The sequence below is a fragment of the Podarcis erhardii genome (assembly GCF_964252035.2).
Source record: "Podarcis erhardii genome assembly, chromosome: 3".
NCBI classification, from domain to species: Eukaryota; Metazoa; Chordata; class Lepidosauria; order Squamata; family Lacertidae; genus Podarcis; species Podarcis erhardii.
Genome location: NC_138507.1, coordinates 43856429 through 43877058, shown reverse-complemented (window position 1 = coordinate 43877058; position 20630 = coordinate 43856429). Strand labels below are relative to the sequence as shown.

Below are 20630 nucleotides of genomic sequence, written 5' to 3'. Positions count from 1 at the left end.
ATGCTGCCTTTTAATAAGAAACTGTCTGCACTCTTCTCAGAGAGGGCTGTGCTATACTTTTCTCTCGGGTGTGCTACTTTACTGCATGAGGGGGGGGGATTTTTACATGGTTGTGCACTTCATAAAAATATGTCACGTGTGTGCAAATGCACACAAACCACTGCAGTCTGAAGCAGGAGTGTACAAACTTCCTAGTGCGTGCCCCGAAAAATAATTGGGTCTTTGAGTGTACTATCAATTGTCTGAAGCATTCTAGAAGGAATCCTCAAAGAGCCTGGTTCCTTCTACTGCCTTCTATCCCTTCACCCTGTCATTATCTGAGGAGAAATAATCTTATTTTGGGGGAAGGGGTTGAAGCAGCAAGAAGTGAAGGGCTACCCAGATGGAAGGCCTCTCCTCCTTCCTGGCCAATATAAGCAGAACACATTAGCCGTATAGAGACTCTGCTAATGACTTCTTTTACTCTCCTCTTTGGGGTGTGAACGGAAATGAGGTTGGGACAGGGAGCCTACACTTAGCATGCAGTGCCCCTTTTTGATTTTATCTACAAGAATTCGAGCAGTGATCCTCACATGGTCAAGAAACTCTGCTTCAAATCTTCACTCCATCTCTAGTCTGAAGTTGTATAGTCCAGAGCTTTGCCACATCTTTCTGTGTAATGTGTGAATTAGCTTTGCCTGGATTTATTTCTGAGTTCTAGAAGCCTGATACACCATACTTCTTAAAATTAAGACCTTTCACTTCTCTCTCTCTCTCTCTCTCTCTCTCAGGTTTGTGAGAAGGAGAAACTTTTATCAGAAAGGAACCAATTGAAAGCATGCATGGGGGAGCTGTTAGATAATTTCTCCTGCCTTTCCCAAGAAGTGTGTAGGGATATGCAGAGCTCCGAACAGATCCAAGACCTGCACCGATACTGCCCTGTCCTCAGGCCTATGGATCTTCCAACAGCAACCAGTATCAACCCTTCGCCAGCCGGAGTAGAGCAAAATGTGGTGACATCTCAGTGTGTTGGGGAAGGCTTGCAGTGCTGTTCGGAGCAAAGCCCAGTGCAGCAACTAGGAGCTCACTGGCTACCTAACAACATTTCTGACAAATGCGCAGCGGCAAGAGTATTGGATGGAGCTGACCAAGGTACTTACTGCGAGCAGGAGCTCCCTCTTGAGCAGAATAACCAAACGGTGACAGTGGACTTCTGCCAGGAAATGACTGATAAATGTACAACAGATGAGCAACCTAGGAAGGAATACACCTAGTGGCTGTATACCTTTTTCACGCCATGCCTAGCAAGGTATTCTTCAGTCAGCCAGTGGCCACGTTCGTTTGTTGTTTAGATTGAAGAACATATTTGGTGCACACTACAGTGGTCTTAGCAGCAATACTGTTTTTAAGTATTCCCTCCTCTCTACAAGCGGGAGTTTAACTTCTTCACTATGGTGCTATCCCTTGCTCATGCAGGGGAACAAAACAGTGGCAACACTGTCTGTTTCTTTTTTATTGTTGTTGTTGTTATTGTTGTTGTTATTGTATTTTAATTTCAATATTCAACAGGGATGGACATAACACCTCTGAGGACCCAAACGCAGCTTTTTTCTCAGTGGCCCATGTCACAAAACCCTAACTCAGGAATTTCCTCTGAATGTTCAATTTTTCATTGAAGACAGCTTCTTTACACATCAAAGTTTTATAACTAAACTGTACATACTATATATAGTATATATAAAAATATATATCCATATGCAAAAAAAATCCCTGCATGCCTCAATTTTTTCTCATGAAAACAACTGGAATTTTTTTTTCATTTCTATTGTATAAACAAATTCCAACATTCCTTTTTTTTTGTCAATGCTAGGTAGTAGTTTGTACCTGTTTTTAATATTTTCTTACCACCACTTAGGTTCACGGTTCAGCAATATCATTCAGTTTGTATTTTATTTATAAAGTTTAATGTTGGAAGCTGATTTGAAATTTTAATATACACAGTGTTTGTGGCACAGCTGTCTTTTATGTGCCCATTTGAGCAAAGTGGGTTTTATTTGAATCCTCTCACAATACTGTACAGCGATGGTCAACTTTGCCACTTGCACTGAGTTTTGGATCAAACCCCTTTTCATAAATGAAGTTGTGACTTCAGTATAACTCATATACTGTATTCTTTGCTTTTTTATTGTTATCTGTTAAGTAAAACAACATTTTTTATATAAAAAAACAACAACACCACTCAGGAGATGATTATGTAGGGAAATAACAATCTTGCCAAATATGGAATTCACCCAATAGTGTGAATTGGGTATTTTCTGTATTCGTCTTTTTCTTCTTTCTTTTACTTCCCCAATTCAGATATTAAGTCGCTGCTTCTTCTTCTTTCTTTAAGAGGGATTTTCTATTTGTCAAGTATCGTTTGATACTTACAAAGACACCTTGAAAACTGTACAGTGGCCAGTGTATGTCACTGATATTGAGAACTATAGCTTAAGACACAGGCTGTTTACGTTGGTGAACATAGTTCCATGAGACTCAGTGAAGTTTGAATTAAGCTTCCCACTGCAATTCTTGCTTATTTATGTCGTACTAGTGCTGTTCATCCCTTCCAATAGTCCTATTGGCCTCAGTGTGTAATTCTGTTGTACACCATGTTATGCAGGTGTTAACAGCAGTGTTTCACTACACTATTTACACTGGCATTTGTTCAACTCTAACTCAGCTCCACAAAAGTATGAGAAACTGTCTACGTGAAAGGTTTCCAGGACTGGCCCTGTAATATAGAGATGTAGAGGCTTGCTTAGAGCAATCTCTACCCCAAAGTGCTAAAAAAGCATGCATTTCTGCAGTGATTCTGCAGTGATTGCCCATGTGTCAGAAATATTGTGCTGTCAGGTTCCCTCAGTTTGTATTATTTTTATCAGCACAAAGCAGCATCTGTCTCAGAGGAAACTTTGTTGGAGGACAAGTTTCAGAAGTACTGAAACTCAAGGAAATTCACAGAACTCCAGCTGACCTGACTCACATGGTGATTGTGCAAGGCAAGCTTCTTTCAGATGTAACATCTGCCCAACAAACACATGGAAACAACTCTTCAGGGAATGGGTGGGCACAATCCACCAGGACTTTTCCTACACCATTTTTATTGTGATTGATGGGAATTGCTCAAGAGAGATGCTTTTGCATAACATCCAAAGATTTCAAGGAGTTTTTTTGTAGGATACTTTTTCCCTCATCACCTTATCCCTGATGGATTGTGTCCTCTGTTTTGTTTTGTTTTTAAAGTGACTTTCTATCTTGATTGTGCCAGGGTGCTTTGAGCTATATTTTATGATGGCATCTATGGTTTACAGATTGGTACTGTTCACCTTTTCTGTGGGTAAAACCATATTGAGCCACCCCATGTGATTCAAACAGGCTTTTTTCCCTATTAACTATGACAATATGTTTCTCAGTGCTAATGTTTACACTAAGCGGTATGGCACTCAGTAACTCTGCATTGTTTTTCTAAAGGATGAATTGACACCCTCTTTTTTATCAGCTTATGCAGACAGCTTGCCAGTCCTGTTTCTTCTCTGTACTCCAAATTCACTGCAACCTACCTGCCAACCAGGAGGCGTATCCATTGCATGTGCCACATTTATTTACTAGGAAGGGAGGGATGTTCTTATGTAGGTTGGAACTGCTATGTTTTTAAATATATAAATTAAGTATTAACCATTTCTGTAAAACAAACAAAAACTTACTCTAATTATTCATCTATTTATATATGTCATAAGGATGCTAGTTCAAGCTGTAGGATGTTTTGGCGCAGGGGTGAGAAAGTCCTTGACTCGCTTTGTAGCTATTTAATTATATTGGAAGCTTGCAACAATTCTGTGTGCAGAAAACAGAAGCTCTTTAGGGGGTTAGGGGATATGCAACTATGAGGGGATTGACTTGTAATCAGTTGACATTGCAGAGCCCTTCTGTGCTTTGCAAAGAAATCTTAACTTCTGTGAGATGGACAGTGATGGAAGCTAGATTTTTTTTAAAGCTACATGTGAATTGCATTACGGCTTTAAAGCCAGGTTTTTGCATTTGAGATTTTGTTGTTGTAATCGTTCAGTCGACAGTATTGTTCAAATGTTTGTTTTTTTCTGTTGCCTTCTTTATTTTTAAGTGACCTCCAGCTAGTTGTGGTTTATATGGGTATTCAACCAAGTCTGAGCTAGCTTTCTGACATGAAGATTTCCTATCACACCAACTCACGTGCAACTGGTACTTTTGACCTCATTCCAGTGGTTTAAATGCAATTGACAGAACATATTGTTCCACAGCTATTGTATTGACCTGGCTCTCTCATTGGTGCTGGGCCTCTCTCTACCTTTTTCTTCCGTTTTCTTTTCTTGGAGAAACTGATTTTTTAAAGTCCACTGCTCAGATAAGTCTATCGTTTCAAGCTTTTTAGGATGAGTTTAGCTTTTTACCATTTACAAATGACTGATATGTATATTTTTCTTCATTGGACTATATATTGTGTATGGTTCTTCAGAACTACATGTGGCTCTTGGGTTAATGTCAAGAGAGACATGTAGGAGAATTAGCTTCAGAACTGGACACGAAGCGACACATTTGAATAAATAACTGACCAAACTTCTATTGGAAAATAAATAAGTAGGCATTGCTGAACAATGCAGAAGGAGAAAATACCTTCGATTGATAAAAAATTCATAAAGGAATTAATAGGTTCGTCTCAGTTTGACGTTTTGTGCTAGATGGAAACTGCTTTTGCACTGATACAAAGAGCATGTAAGGAGTATGCATTTAGCTTTGTCCAGTCTGAAACTAGTCCTCCTTTTTATTTGCCTTTGCTATACTTTGTATTGCCAGAAAACCTCATTTCATTTAGGCTTTTTCTGCTTTTGTCAGGTGAGTATTACACTATGTAATATATTTGTTTCTCCGCGTTATCTTGGGGGTGCCTTGAATACAACTGAAGTTCATTGCAACCTGATTCTGGAACAAAAGAGCTAGTTTAAAAGGAAAAAAAAGACTCAATCAAGTTACCAAGACATCCCCATATTTATATTCTAGACCTAACATATGATGACTCAGGCGTCAGAGTTTGATGCTGCAGTATAAAACTATTATTTTATATATTGTGCAAGTAAATTATTCAATGTCTTTCTAAGGATATATGCTGCTTTAAAGATGCACTATTTTATTTTATTTTTTTGGATCTAATCCATGTATTTTTGTTCCCAAGGAAGTAAAAAAAAATCATTGGATACACAAACCACTGTGATTAGTATTTACAACTGCTGTCTCTTTTAAAAAAAATAGTGTGGGCGTAGGATAAAACTTAGTGTAACAGATTCAGCTGCTGATAATATGGTGGTTAAGGGTTACATTCAACTCATGTCCAAGCTTTTAATTTCAAAAGCTTTAATAAACCCAGCATACTTTGATAAACCCAACATACTTATATAGGCAGGTTTTTTAAGAAAAAGAAAGAAAAACATTCAGCCTTTTTTTCACCCCTGACAGGAGTTCTGAACACTGTGGTATTCAGCAGGTGTGGTTTTTCTCGTCAGTGCATTGCTGTGATGAGAAAAGCTACATCTGTGGAATTTCAGTTTTCCTCAGAGCTCTTAAAACAAAAACGAATTCTTTCCTAGATGGAATATGGTAAGCATTGTGACAAACTGCTATATGTTTGGGGTTTTTTAAGTTTGTATGCCAGAGTCAGAATAATTCTAAAATAAAGAGACCTCCAGAGCCTTTAATCTCATTCCACCATTTATCTTCATGGGTGTCTTTTAAAAATAAATAAAAATAATACATGTAGGTTTAGCCGATGAAGCTAGAGTGTTCCTTGAGCATCTGGCCTAATGGGTAGTATTGATAAGCCTATGCAAGCCTCACCAACCCAGCTCAAACCAATGACTCCAAGAGGTAGTCTTCACACACAAATAATAAGGTTTTAAGTTTATTTATCTCCTTATTTTTGTTACATCAGCTTAATTGTGTACCTGCTTTAAAATTCTATTTAGAGAAGGTGGATAGGGACAAAAATTTTAAAAAAGGATTTGATGTAGCCTAAGGGAAACCTTGCTAAAAATGTGGTAGCTAATTTCTATCTCCAGTATAAAATCAGTGTGTGTACTTTTGCTTGTTTATACTATGTATATTTATAATATTTGAATTATTTCAAGACTCAGGCATCAAATGATGCTGCAGAATAGAGTTGTACATGTACATATGTTAAGTCCATTCAAACAATTTTATGTATATTAAAATCTATAGTTTGGTGGATTGTAGACTACTAATAAATTATTATAATTTTCTCTGGAAGTTAGAATGTCATTGCTTGCCGTGTAAAAGAATTACAGTATTTTCCTACACTCCACCAATATTATATATTTAAAAAAACACCATTAAAACTAGTGATATGTGTTTGTTTTTAAATTATAATACTCATATGGTTCTACCATCGTGATGGAAACCACTTTTCCGGTGGAGCGTTTATTATTCAAATTCCCTTCTCAAACTTAAAAGAAAAATTTTATGACTGGTTTAAATACCTTTTATTGTTGGACATGTCATTAACTCTATTACAACATCAGCTCTATTATAGAAGTCCAGTTTACATACAAGTTTAGACACCTATGCAGTGTGGTAATTGATATGTACATTTGTGCAGCATGTTTGCTTCCTTTTTGATAGAACTTATTCTTGGCTAAGTGTGCATAGGACTGCAACCTTTGGAACTGAAAAGCTTAAGCAGTTTGGTCAGAAATTGACTTTTTTCATTGCTCAGAGTTTGAAATGTGACTCAGTTTCTCATTCTGGAATTAGTTATCCATTGATTTGAAGGAATTTTGAGTCAGAAACTCAGCCTAGGATTTCCCATAGCCCTCTGTCTTAATAGGTCAGTTCAGATTTGGAGAGCCATCCTGAGTATCTAATCGGGATTTCCCCACCCACCCCACTTAACCATAGAACTGTGTGTTGTTTTGAAAGCAAGTTTAAGCTCTTACATTTGCAATGTCACAAAAAAAAAAAAAATGATGTGTGCTTCAGAAACTTGTATATTTACTACTTGTGATATGACTGAATATATCTGGATCCCTCCAATCAGAAATTATGCTAAACACTTTGGAGATCTTTGGATGCTTGATTTTTGCCATTCAATTCAAGGGTCAACTTTTTATTTCAAGGGTGGAGACCACCCCAAGTTTGTTCCAGAACCAGTGGGATACAAGTGCACCTCTACTATATGCCTTACAAACTTCAGAGGCCATATTCAAAACAGGGTTTTTATCAGTGTATGCAAGGGGATGCAATCCCTCTTCTCTTCCTCCCCAGGTCAGACAGTATGGACAGTTTTCACACATATCTACCTGTATAATCCTCTGTACCTCTCATAACTGGTCAATGACTGTAACAAGTTGCATCAGGTGTTTTTCTATATACTTTTTACACAGATTCTATGCGATTAATGTAACTTAATTCAATGCATCATTTTATTGTACTAGTTCTTAAGCTTGTCTATTATTTTTTTTCTAGGTGACTGTGGTTTCTTGTGATTTATATTGTATAAATGAAATGGCTGTTGATGCTTATTCCTTGTTACTAAGAATTTTTACCTTTTTGGAGAAAAAAAAACAGCATTGCTATGAACTAATAAATTTAAGACTTCATTTACTCATTGTAAATACAGTATCGTGCAAAGAAAAAGAAAACCCTTTCCATTCATTTGAATTGATAGTGTTAACTGAATTTTGTCTAGACACCATTTCTGTTGATGAAATAAAGACATATCATTACGTATTGTAGATCTCTGCCTCTGAATTTAATGTTACGTTCATTGAAAAGCAAGCAAATCTGAAAGGTGGCTAAGGCAGCAGTCCTAACCCCGTTTACCTGGGAGTAAGCCCCAGTAAATTCAATAGAAATTACTTCTGGGGTATATAGGGTGTTAGGGGAGGCATAGTTCCATTGGTGGAGGAACGCGTTGTGCTCCTTCTGTGGTAGTTGATCCTCACCCTGCACTTAGCTCTTACCTGTGACTTCACCCCCGGAGGCATACCCCATTGTCTCTCAAGACAGATGGATGCCAGCAACAACTTCTGAATAGACATGGTCACGATTGTGCTGTTAGATACCAGATCTTAAATAAACTGCAAGACTACATCTAAATGTAGCGTTATGTAGGGATTAGGCATTCTGCCATTGTCCATACTGGCTCACTGTTGGTCTTCATTTGCACTTCAGGTAGCAAGATCGGTGTAGGTGCCACAGGCTTTTATCATGGGCAGAATTCACCTTTGCATGATCTTAGCTTACTTTTAAGGTGAATTTTAATGGAATCACACATTCATGTTCAGCCCTCAGTGGTGTGCTGCCAAACAAATGAGCTGCCTCTGTTATAAAGCATTGTATCCAAGGTCATGTGAGCTACTATGAAGGTTCTGTCTGAGCTTTTGATGAGTGTTTTCTCACATGGGGGTCATCTTAACATTCATAAAGCAATATACATATGTGAGCCACTTTCAGGTAGCTTTAATGCATTTAGAGAGTTGCTAACATGGACTTATTTCAGGAATATTTGGACTGCTTGGCTTTGAGATACTGAGTTGCGCATGTCATTATTACTTTGGCATTGTATATATTATTTAAGATCTCATGTAATAGAATGTGTTGACATACTGTACATTATTGTCAATTAGGTTTTGTAAACTAAATACAGAGTTGTTTAGTTTGTGATTTATCTCGCAGTATTCCTTGGGCATGGTATCTTTTATAAAAATCTTCATTTACTAGTAAAGAAAACACTAAAAGCTTGTGAAAAACATGGAAGTGGGTCTTCCCCACCATGTCTTTCTTTATCCTTTAGTTAATGTTTCCTATTCAACCTAACATTTAAGTGTGCAGCTTGAAGCAATTGTGCATTCTTGGGGAGGGTTGATTGGAGCACCATAATAACTGGAACAGAAGAAGAAACTCACTTGTTCCATATTGTAGTTGCCTGTTTGAACGTTTATCTATTGTGGTTTCTACGGCTGGTTTTTTCTTTCTGTCCCAAAGGGGTAAGGGTTGGTTTTTACTCTGTATGCTTTTTGTGTTTGAGTGAGACTGAAAAGATGGAATGGATTTCATAAAGAGAGTGTGTGCTGTATGAGAAAAAGAAATCAATGACGAAAGAAAGAAAGAAAGAAAGAAAGAAAGAAAGAAAGAAAGAAAGAACTATTAAATTTGTATCAGAAATGCTTTTCGCATAGGATATAGCAATGAGGGCCTCTTGAGTTAGTTAAAAGCACTGAAGTGACCCTTGGGAGTTGTGCATCCCTGTTGTGAACTCGATAATCTTTCCCTTGCTGCCACACATAGCTGGAAACAGTCTGGCCTATTCATTTTTGACCTTGCAGTTATTCCCTACCATTTTTTGAATCTATTATCCCCTCCATTAAGTCTATCTGTGTGCTCAGACATCTCTGCCCTATTTACGGTAAGAACAAGAGGAGAGAGAGAAAACACCCAGATAATGAACAGTTTCCCCTTCAGGACTGGTATCTTTTCTACGGCAAGGCTACCCTTACTTCCTATGTGCTATGTAGGGCAGGAACAGCAGTAGTCAGAAAGAGACGTTACTATTCTTTTGTTGTTAAAAACCCAACCTTTCCATAAGCAGCAGCAAGTAGAACTGTCTGGACAAAGACAATGTTGAAACAGTTTAAGTTGTTGTTTTAGTCCCCTTTTATGCTAAAGGAATAAAACAGGGGTAGGCTATGTCATGTTTTGTTTTTTAAAAAAAGCTTTCAGCCCGTGTTTATTAACATTTGGAGAAACAGGCAAGTAACAAGGTAATGCTGACAATTCCTTCAAGATCATAAGATTCAGCGTGCCAAAGGTCTGGGGAGGGAGGTAGCTGTGCATCTTCGAGATGGATTCAGACTTCTTTGTTAACCTGCAGCATTGAACTAAAAACTTACTGCATGCTGCTTCCATCTTTTATTCATTGATTCCTGGGGCGTACAGAGGTGGGCAGGGAAGAGAGCCTTTCAGAAAGCAGTCTCGTCTGCAATCCCACCCTTACAGATGTTTTGTATCTCAACAGCCTTGAAGTTGTGTACCGGGGCTCCTGCTGGATAGCTATGTGGCAGTCCTACAAATCAAGATGCGTATCTCCCCCATAGTCTTCTCCTAGGAACAAAAGAATGCTGTTTTGTAGCAGCTGGACACACTAAACAGCTCCTAGTTGTTGCACATGAGAGGAAATGGGAGCGTTTTGAAAGAGGCTTTTGGGTCACACATGCGGCTGCCAAGATGCATGTGTCAGTCAGAAATAACAGATTCCATATCCATAGCTGTCCACCTTGAAGCAGCATATTTGCTAGGGTCTAGGAGGAAGGGAGAGAACTGCTTTTAACCTTCATATTTCAGGTTTCGGGATTTGCTGCTGTGCTTTGGTAGTGCTGCTAAGCAAGCATTATTTTTTCATGATAGATGATAGTTCTAGTAGCACATTCTGAAAGAGAAAGAGAAAGAAACTCACTTGGCTTGTAGAAGAAGAAAGAAGGTTCAGTGAAATGTTCGTTCTCAATAGATTTGTAGATTATTTTAGTTTTAACTTACCTGTTTTGCTTACAGTTTAGCGAAGGAGTGACAAATCTGTTTCCCTCTGGATGTTCCCATCATCTCAAACCATTGGTTATGCTGAGACTGATGGGAGCTAGAGTCCAACAATATACTGAGGGATGCAGGTCAGCCACACCAGCTCAGTGCTTCATCTTAAAAGCACAACAGCCACCCTGCTGGATTAAACCAAGGTCAGCCTAGCCTAGTCACAAGCAGTACTTCTGTCCTGCTGTTTGGCCCCCAACAAATACTTTCCAGACATCTATTGCCTCAGAATATGAGAGTGGTGGAGAAGCTGTAGCCCTCCAGATCATGGGTAGACAAACTAAGGCCCGGGGGCCAGATACAGCCCAATCGCCTTCTAAGTCCGGCCCGCGGAGGTTCAGGAATCAGTGTATTTTTACATGTGTGCTTTTATTTAAAATGTATCTCTGGGTTATTTGTGGGGCATAGGAATTTGTTCATTCCCCCCCAAAAAAAAAATCTAGTCCGGCCCCCCACAAGGTCTGAGGGACAGTGGACTGGCCCCCTGCTGGAAAAGTTTGCTGACCCCTGCTCCAGAAGATGTGGAAGTGGTGGCGCATCAGCTGCAGCTACCATCGCAAAATGGTTAAGGATCATGGGGGTTGTGGTTCAACAGTGCCTTGGGGCAGGGGATGCAAATGGTTTCACATTCCTGATATAACAGATCTGTCCTCCATGAATTTATAGGATCCCTTTAAAAAGCGATCTAAGCTAGTGGCCATTTCTGAATTTGTGTCAAAGTACTTCCCTTTGTCTGCCCTCAATCTCTTGTCACTCAGGGTGTTTCTGAGTAGCAGGACAGGACTAGCTTTGCTCTGTCTGCCCCTTTCTCTAAGCAACAAAGCCACATTTCAGTTGCTGTGCTGGTCAATGCTGCTGCTTCAACCAATCCAGCAAATGGAGCTGTACATGTCATGGCTTTTAACAATTCAATAGGGAGAGGAAAATCAATTGCCCAGGACTTCTTGGGTCTTGTTCAACCACATAGACACTTGTTGCCTAAACAGCAGAGCTCAGTCAACAGCTGAACAGTATAGTAAGTAGTGCAAACAAATAACATTTTCTCAGAAATATAAGAATGTAGCAGCCCACAAGGCCCAATATCCAATCTCTGAAAGTGAGCCATCTTACTTGTTTAAGATGTCCTGTCACAGTGGAAGCATCTTCTAGTGTGAGTTCCCCCTTACATCTGAACTTTGAGCTCTGATTAATTTAAACTACAGATGCCTTCCAGGTGTTGTTGGACTACAACTACCCATCATCTGACCCTGACCATCAGACATGCTGGCTGGGTGGCGTGAGCCAGGTTTGAACCTGGTTTGTTTCATTAAACCATTTAAATATATATATATATTTATAAACCACACTTTGATAGAAAAACAACAAGGTGGCGTGCAGTGTGGAAACATAAGCTACTATAATAGCATATCAAACATAAGCTACTATAATAGCATATCAATAAAACTGGTTAGTTAAAAACAACAAAATCAAGTTCCAAAGGCCCGTCTGAACAGTACAGGTTTCAACATGTAAAAGGAAGCAAAGATGTCCTGGGGGACTTCCATTGGCAAGGAGTTTCTCAGGGTAGGGGCTGCAACACTGAAAGCTTGGTGCCTGGGAAAGGCTGACCAAACCTGATGGGCATGAAGGGCTACCCAAATTCCCCCTTGGCAGTGGAATATTTAAGGAACCAAGTGGTTTTTAAGGTACTTTAGGCCCTAGTTCTGTAGGGCTTTGTGGAGTAACACAATAACCTTGAACCTGGTCCAGCAGCAAGCTGGCAACCTGTGTGACTCTCTCAGCAAGAGTAACGTGTAGCTTTCTTCCATGAGCAGTCCGGCTGCTGGAAGTTGCAGCTTCCAGACCAGAAACAAGGGCAGCCCCACATAAAGCATCTTCATAGTAAACAGTTTTGAGGGTAGGAATGAGATGGGCAGCCAAAGCTCTGACCCACCCCATTGTCAGTGCAGAGGTAGAAAGGGAGCCTAGAGCAGGGGTGGAGCACCTGCAGCCTACTAGATCAGGTGTGAGGAACCATTAGCCCTCCAGATTTTTCTAGATATTCATAGATATGTTGATGAACTACGATTCCCATTGGCCCTTTGGCATTATTGCCATAGAACATTCATGCTGAGGCTGGGAATTTGGAGGGTCATAGGTTCCCCCACACCTGCTCTATATCCTGGCCATGCTGGCTGGGGCTGATGGGAGTTGAATATGGGTAGGGCATAAGTTTCCTGTCTTTGATGTAGAGGGAGTAGTGCCTATGGTCATGGAACATGCAGGCAGTCTAATGAATGTGTGGTGAGCCATGACCTCTTGTCCTCTTTCTGGGTTCTGTCCAGGCATTTAAAGTGAAACTCACAAAGTACCATATGGCAGCCACATAAGAACCTCTCAGGTAGCATCGCCTAACTATGCGGCAGATGAGCCTATGCTTCTTAGGAAAACAAGTGTTATCGTACACTGAGCCTTTCTCTGAATTGGAATGGTTGCAGGACCGTGGTAATGCTTAGCTCAAACTACCAGTTGGAAGCAATTACCAGCCAAAATTAGTATGGAGGCAGAATCCTGACAATTGAACAGGTTAGAAGAAGGCAAGCCTGCATCACCGCATGATAAGAGACCAGTCTCAGTTAATTCTTGTTTAGCTCATAAAGGAGCAGAAAATCTCTGCTTGGAAATGCACCCACACTCATATTTTATTACTGTACAATTTCTAACTGCATAGGTCACATTCACTTGATATGACTGTAAAGGTCACTCAGCTGATTGATCTGCCTGATGTCTACATAACATTGTGGCATCATGGCTTGGGGAGGAATTCTGAGATACATACATACCCTTGATCACATTCACCTGCTGGGATAATGGACCCTCCTGTCCCCTAGAGGGTGTGCACACACAAGATGGGTCATTGTGAGCAGGACACAATGGAAGCCATGTATATAGCAGAGGGGCTAAGAGGTTTCAAGCCTCATAATGCTTTGTTAGACCAGTGTTATGATACCCATATGAAAGGTTGGAGCTGAGTCCAAGAGGTCTTTGGCTTATCTTAGACCACCTTGTGAGTTTATAGCTGATCTGTGATTTGATGGCACATCCTCATAACTGCTGAAAAATAGAGTTTAAAATCCTACTCAGCTGTGGAGATAATGTACCCTTCATGGTGCCCTTAACCTCAGTTCCCAAACTGAAAAATAGGGTAAAGTATGCTTCAAGGAGGATTCAGGGAAATACTGTTTACCCTGTTTGTTCATGTGTGGAAGACAACAAGTCTTTACATTAATATTAACATCGATAGCAGTGGCAACACTATTTGATTGTATGCACCTCCCCCATTCCCAATTCCCCCCCCCCATAAGATTCATAGTGTCTGATGCCTTTCATTTTGTTTTGTTTTAAAAATGCCTTTCTGCTGCAACAGTTATATTTCTCAAAGACTTAACTTGGTATGAAAGAACTCAAAATTATTTTCCGCTCTATTTGATCACAATTCTGAATGAACCAGTAAAGCCCAAGACCTAAGCTAGCACTATGCTAAGGAGCGATAACTCACACTAGCAGGGTATAGAAGGAAGGTCGCTTGGGTCTACTTGCCATTGACATTCTGCGTCCCATTGCGGAAGGAAGTGGTGGTGTGTTCGGAAGACTGCTATCATCTCTGTGTTTGGCATCTGAGCCAGAACCATTCCGCGAGTCTGAGGTGTCTGAGTCTGTGTCCAGCTGGCTTTCTGACAACACCCTGGACAAAAAGCTAGACTTGCGGTTCTGATGACGCCCGCTGTCTGGAGAGTCACAGCGATCAGTTCCTAAGTCCTTGCAGCTGAGTGCCCGGCTATGCTTTCGAAGAATGCCTTGAGGGCTGTCCATATGACTGGAGATAATGCAAGGTTTAGGACCATGTTGAGGATTCTTGGAATGTTCTAGAGGATGCTGTTCATTCTTTCGATAGCTGTTGGTGCCCTGCTGTGATGGCTTCTGGACATCCTCACTGCTGGAAGACTCATTCTGTTGTTGATAGTCATGCCGCTGACCCATGAGATTTTGGAGGTGCCTGGGGAGCTGTCGGTGGTGCTGATCACACTCATTAGGATGTTCTAGATGTCTGCAGAGGTGGTGGAGTTGACCCTGGTGCTGATTTGGCCTGCTTCTCTGGTTGCTGCACCATTGTTGTTCTGCGTTTATTGGGTTCTGGTTTTGTTCAGCAGGTGTGAATCCTTCCTCAGGAGCCAAGTAAGCTGGCAGCCCAACTTGCTGGTCTGGCATAAATTTAAAACTGCCTTGGGGAGACAAGTTAGACATGATGCAAATCTGCTGTATCACTGAATTTTTTTTGGAAAAGTTAATGTCATTATCAGTGGCTACAAGCTCCTCCTTGAGTGTCCCACAAAGGGTCTTTTTAATCTTCTTTACCCCCAAGTGGACAATCTCTAAAACATTCAGAAAGAGAGAAACTGCTGCAATACTGTGCATGAAAACCATGAAGATAGTTTTCTCTGTTGGTCTAGATACAAAACAATCCACAGTGTTAGGACATGGTGGGCGAGTGCATTTATAAAGTGGATACATTTGAAACCCATATAAAAGATACTGACCCACCATAAAACCCACTTCTAAGACTGACCGGGTCAGGATATGCAGGATGTAAGTCCACAGCAAGGCCCCTTGCAAGGGTGCCTTGTTTACTTTCTTTTGTTCTTCCAACTTCCTCAGTTCCCTCTCTATTCTCCTGTGTTCTTCCAATATAAGCTCAATCTCTTCCAGCTGTGCTTTGAGGTGAGCTTTCTTCCGCTGCCTCTCTTTCTCAAGGGCCCGGAGTCTATAAAGGGCATGACCCATATAAACGAGGGAAGGAGATGAAACAAAGATTACCTGTAGCACCCAGTAACGGATCAGGGAGATGGGAAAAGCTTTGTCATAGCAGATATTGCTGCAGCCAGGCTGCTCTGTGTTGCAAATGAACTCTGCTTGCTCATCATCCCAGACATCTTCAGCTGCAACACCAAGAACTAGCATTCGAAATATGAAAAGGATGGTGAGCCAGATTTTGCCCACTATGGTAGAATGGATGTGTACTTCTTCTAGAATGCTGCCCAGCAAGTTCCAGTCCCCCATAGTCATGGGTTCATCCCTGAAACAAATAACAATGCAGTGTTAAACGATGAAATACCAAACTACAGTTCGGTTCTATGGGCATTGGCGCTTGATCACATTTTTATCTAAAATTGTTCCTAATTCCTTTTGACACAGCTGGCACTGACTGAAATAGGATGATCAAATGAGATTTGCTGTGTTTACTGTTGTGAGTTGGGAACCCTATGGCCCACCATATATTGCTGAACTATAACATTCCTGATCATTGACCATGCTGACTGGGACTGAAGGGAGCTGAATAACAGTTGGATAGCTACAAGTCCCCATCCACCAACCTAAAGGATCCTCTTGGGCATTACTATTTATTGCACTATTTTCTTTCTTATGCGATCTTCACCGTTGAAGACCTTCAGGCTTCAAATAATAATAGGAACAGCTAGTCTCTCTCTCTCTCTCTCTCTCTCTCTCTCTCTCTCTCTCTCTCTCTCCCCCTCCCTCCCTCCCTCCCTCCCTCTGCCTTTCCCTGTCACCTGGTTTTCTAAACTCGGACAAATTCAACCCCATCTCAAAATATCAATAAAAAGTTGCATCTGGTAGACTGAATGTTTGAGGGGTGCCACCTATCAGCCGAGAATTTTGGAGATGAATAAAGAATGTAAGAACAAACCTGACTGGTTTGACTAAAGATGCATATAGCCCCACATTCTTTATCAAATTGCTTTTGGGTTTGTTTGTTTGTTTGTTTGTTTGTTTGTTTTTGAAAGCTTACAAGCAGGGCATGAAGGTCACTTGCATCAACTGTTAGCCTATCCCCGGCACCTATTACCAACAGGTATGCTGCCCTATGTATCAGGTTCTATCCTGGTTTCACAAATTTGCCTAATCCCACTTTAAAGACACCTAAAGCAGGGATGGGGAACCTGTGGCTTTCCAGATGTTGGACTCCAGCTGCCATCATCCCCAGACACTATTGCCAATAGTAAGGGATTATGGGACTTGTAGTCCTGCAAAGTCTGAATGGCCCACAGGTCCCCTATAGCTCATCTAAACTAATGCCCATATACCCATTCTGTGGTAGCAAATTGTGTAAGTTATACACCATAGTTATACACTATAGCTATACACATAGTGCATAGATGCTGGACCACCTGTGCTCATAAGCAGGCCACCATTCCCCACCCACAAAATAGCCACACAAATGCCTATACACACCCTTTCCTTTGATTCTAACTTAAGTTTCAACCAGGAACATAATTATAAACACATAAGATCCCAATGAGACTTCCTTGTTAAGAAATGCTGTGACGGACAGATGTAAAATCTGTTCTACCTGCTGCAACTTTTCAGTTACCTTCCTTTTTCCTCATGGTTTTAGCACCCATCTGGTTTATATAATCAGGTGCAAAGTTTAGATTAGAAAAATGGATAAGGGGAAAAATGGAAATATTATTTAAACATGGCAAAATCGTAACAGAACCTAAGCAGTCATTTAAAAACCAAATAATAAAAATAATAACTATGTAATCACCTACATATATTTGCCTTTGAAATAAGTTCAGATATTATTTGGCTGCTTACCTTAATAGTAATTCTCTTGCTCATAAGCCTCTTCAAGTATTATAAACATATCAGACCCTGAAAATGAGTATACAGCCAGAAAGCATCATTTAGAAACTTAGTTTTTCCTTTTCCTTTTTTTTAGAGCAAACTCTTAAGACAGTTTACGGTTGACACGGTGACTAGAATTCATAGTTCTGTAGCTGACAGAATAAACGAATCTGAAGTACGCAGGCAGAGTTTGATCGACTGGCTGACAAGAGGACAGTGCCTTCAGCCAGAATTATCCTGCAATTATTTTAGTCCTACCAAATCACCCCCAAGGCTTCACACATACTTCGTTACTCTGTAAGGCCACTGCTAATTTCGTTTGAACCCAAATATGTTAGCCTTTATTGCTGAGCCAACTGGTAAATGAGTTTATTTTTTAAAATGAACAAACAGCCTCTTCACACGGATCTGGCTTCTTACGTTTTCTTTACATTCCATTAGTTTTCATGAGAATCAATGCCTGGTGATCAATCGGTCATGTCCGATTTCATAGTCTATTGCCTAGTGGGACAGACGGGTTAGAACAGCACTCAAGGGGAGGGGTTGAATGAGACACCAGAATAAACTGGGTTTCAAATTTGCTATGAGGAATCGAATTTCACGGATGTTGTGTTTCGTTTTGGTTGGCATTGCTATAGCATTTATGCTTATATGGCCTTCATCTTTCCTCTTCTGCAATGGAAGGCAAACATCTGGCTGAGCTGGCTTAAAGACAGACGTTATGTGTATTTTAATGAATTGAATAGAAAGATTACAAATCATGGGGACATGGAGAGAGTTTGTGTGTGAACTTAACAGAGCTTACTTAACTTATATTTTTAGTTGTTATTCTGTTAATTTTGTTCTATAAATTATAAGTGCCATATTGATTTGGTCATCATATGTCTTTTGCTGTAATTGTGGTTTTGTGTGTTGTTTTTTTAATTGCTGCTTTTAATATGTTTTATACTATAGAGTGCAATTGCTTTATTGTAATTGCCTTCTCGGTAGTTGAGTCCGCCCTGTGGAATGCCCTCCTATCAGCTGTAAAGGAAATAAACATCTATCCGTCTTTTAGAAGACACCTGAAGGCAGCCCTGTATAGGGAAGCTTTTAATGTTTGGTGTTTTACTGTGGTTTTATAGTTTTTTGGAAGCCGCTCAGAGTGGCTGGGGCAACCCAGTCAGATGGGCGGCATATGCAATTATTATTAGTAGTAGTAGTAGCAGTTAATTTTTTTATGATTTTCTGTATCTGTGGTGTTCCATTACATTTTATTCTCTTAACTGTTGTTTGTTAGCCGCTTTGGGATTTATTTGAATGAAAAGCAGCATAGAAATACGATAAATCAAAGAAAACTGTAATAAGCACTTTTGTGTTTTCCCCACTCCCATCCCAAAGTCTCCTCATTCTGTGCAACAATATTAATGAAAAGAAGCAGGGCTATGAAGTCAGCTATGTTAATTGTGTGGCCATTTACTGTATGACATGAAGCAGAAAGAGAAAGCATATTGAAGTCTTCTGCTTGTGGAATTGCTGTTTGTATAACTATAGCCTTAGGTACTTGGCAACCTCTGCCTATGATGGCCATTGGATTCCAGTTAACCCTCCATTCACTTCTACAGTGTTTGCAGCTGCATAATATTTTGAGGATCCGCTCTATGTCTGATTGCAATTCAATGAGGTTTAGGGAAAAGAGAGATATGAATACTCACTTCTGGTACAGTCTTGAATGACTTCCTGGGATTATTCTAGATAAGCAGGCTGTAGATTAAACTTCATCTCCAGAAATTATTATCTGACAATGAGAAGCTACTGGAGCCCTTAAACCCAAGTACAGCACTAAAGACTAACAGACTTATAGCGGCATAAGATTTCATTGACTAGAGCGCTTTGTCAGATGAAGTATCCTCCTTTGTTGGTAAATATACACACACAGCTTAACTACACATGCAATATATGTCTGTCACCTGTAACATGTTGAGGTCTTTTTAAAAAAAAGTACGGTGGGGAGGGGAACTGAGTTTTGAATTGGATTTTGGGGAAGAGTAACCCTTTCCTTGCTCACTGTGATTCTGACAAAAAATGGCAACAGGGAGGAAAAGGTGATCGAATTGGAAGCCCAAAACATCTGGAGGGCACCAGGGTTGGCAAAGGCTAGCCTAAAATGAATAGAATTGTTTGTTGCTAAATTCTACTTCATCAATTTCACACCGGAGTTTCCCTTTGAAGTACTGTCACTGAGGTACAGCAATTTTAAGAAATGATGTCTTCTGGGAGAGAGAAAACCGTTTCCCCACAGGTTTGTTAATGTTGCAGTTTTCAACATCACCATTCACCAGTTCTTAAACCACGTAACTTTATTTTGGCGCTTGATGATTGAAGAACTACTTCTGTGGTAAATGACAATTTGCTGCATGGCATTCTTGGTGGAAATATGTATAACTCTTGAAGTAACCACCGACTGTCCTTCACAAAGAGAACCTGATGCCACTTAAGTGTTCTCTAAATAGAGCTGGTTAGATTAAGAGAGCAAGGTACACTGGAAAAAAATCAAAAATGAAGCACCATGCACCCATATTTACCCATTATTTACCTGGTCTAGTATAGTAGCTAGGAGATAGGAAATCCCAGCCTTTGCCATTAACTCATCAAATGGGCTTAGCCATGCCACTATCTTCCTGCCTCAATGTCACTATCTGGCAATACAAATTAGGCAGTAATGATTCTTATCCTCAGTGGTTCTCTGGTGCTGGAGAGAGTAGTGGGAATGGCACTAGTGGTGATAAGGATAGGTTAGATTGTCGGGAAGCACTGACCAATAAGCATGCATGCAGACGTGCGCACATGCTGGACATGGGTTCTTTCTGATGAAGGCCCATTTTCTGCATGTGAGACCTAGCAGAGGTGAATCTTGATGAAGACTGCTCTCGCTAGATCAGAGAACCCTCACTCGAAGCAAGCCTCCATGATTTCAATTTCAGTGGAACAATAGTACAAGTGCTGGGCTTGGCACTGGAATATTATGACATATGTTACCCTTTATGTAATATAAGGTATCATACCCTGTACTGAAAAGGGGGGGGGGGATACAGCAACACATGTTATAAAAAACACTTCAAGTCAATGTTTAATGAATATTAAGTGCATTCATTTTACAAAGTTTGGGGTTTTAACGGTGTGCAGTATTTAGTAGATACAAAATAAAACTTGTTTCATGTAATCAAAAATGTTCAGGTAAAGAACAATATTTTACACATTAGAGAATCTGTACAGGTATTTACAGAAGTGTCTTGTTTAAACTCTACTATTTACACACA

The 20630-nt window shown here is 40.2% G+C and overlaps 2 protein-coding genes across 8 annotated transcripts in view; one reads left to right on the top strand and one right to left on the bottom strand.

The window, feature by feature from the left end:
- BACH2 (BTB domain and CNC homolog 2) overlaps positions 1-7794 on the top strand; it is a 266596-nt gene extending 258802 nt beyond the window's left edge. For all 6 annotated transcript variants that reach the window (XM_081857002.1, XM_081856998.1, XM_081857000.1 and 3 more), the window contains one exon: positions 771-7794. In XM_081857002.1, coding sequence (XP_081713128.1) covers positions 771-1253 — 483 coding nt within the window. In that variant the 3' untranslated portion in view covers positions 1254-7794. The remainder of the gene's footprint in view (positions 1-770) is intronic.
- A 1976-nt stretch (positions 7795-9770) lies between these two features.
- GJA10 (gap junction protein alpha 10) lies at positions 9771-20584 on the bottom strand. 2 transcript variants are annotated; one of them, XM_081855995.1, is made up of 3 exons: positions 17302-18109; positions 14227-15760; positions 9771-10492 (listed from the first exon to the last, which is right to left on the bottom strand). In XM_081855995.1, the coding sequence occupies exons 2-3, from the start codon at positions 15748-15750 to the stop codon at positions 10454-10456; spliced, it is 1563 nt and encodes a 520-aa protein (XP_081712121.1). In that variant the 5' UTR covers positions 15751-15760; positions 17302-18109; the 3' UTR covers positions 9771-10453. The 2 variants fall into 2 exon arrangements, with proteins under 2 accessions (XP_081712121.1, XP_081712120.1); XM_081855994.1 differs by lacking the exon at positions 9771-10492 and adding an exon at positions 19907-20584 and having other exon boundaries at positions 13909-15760; positions 17302-17358.
- Between the last annotated feature and the right edge of the window lie 46 nt (positions 20585-20630).

Bases quoted from the DNA above. Each gene is read 5' to 3' on its own strand.
- GJA10 (XM_081855994.1), bottom strand. From the start codon at position 15,750: ATGACTATGGGGGACTGGAACTTGCTGGGCAGCATTCTAGAAGAAGTA.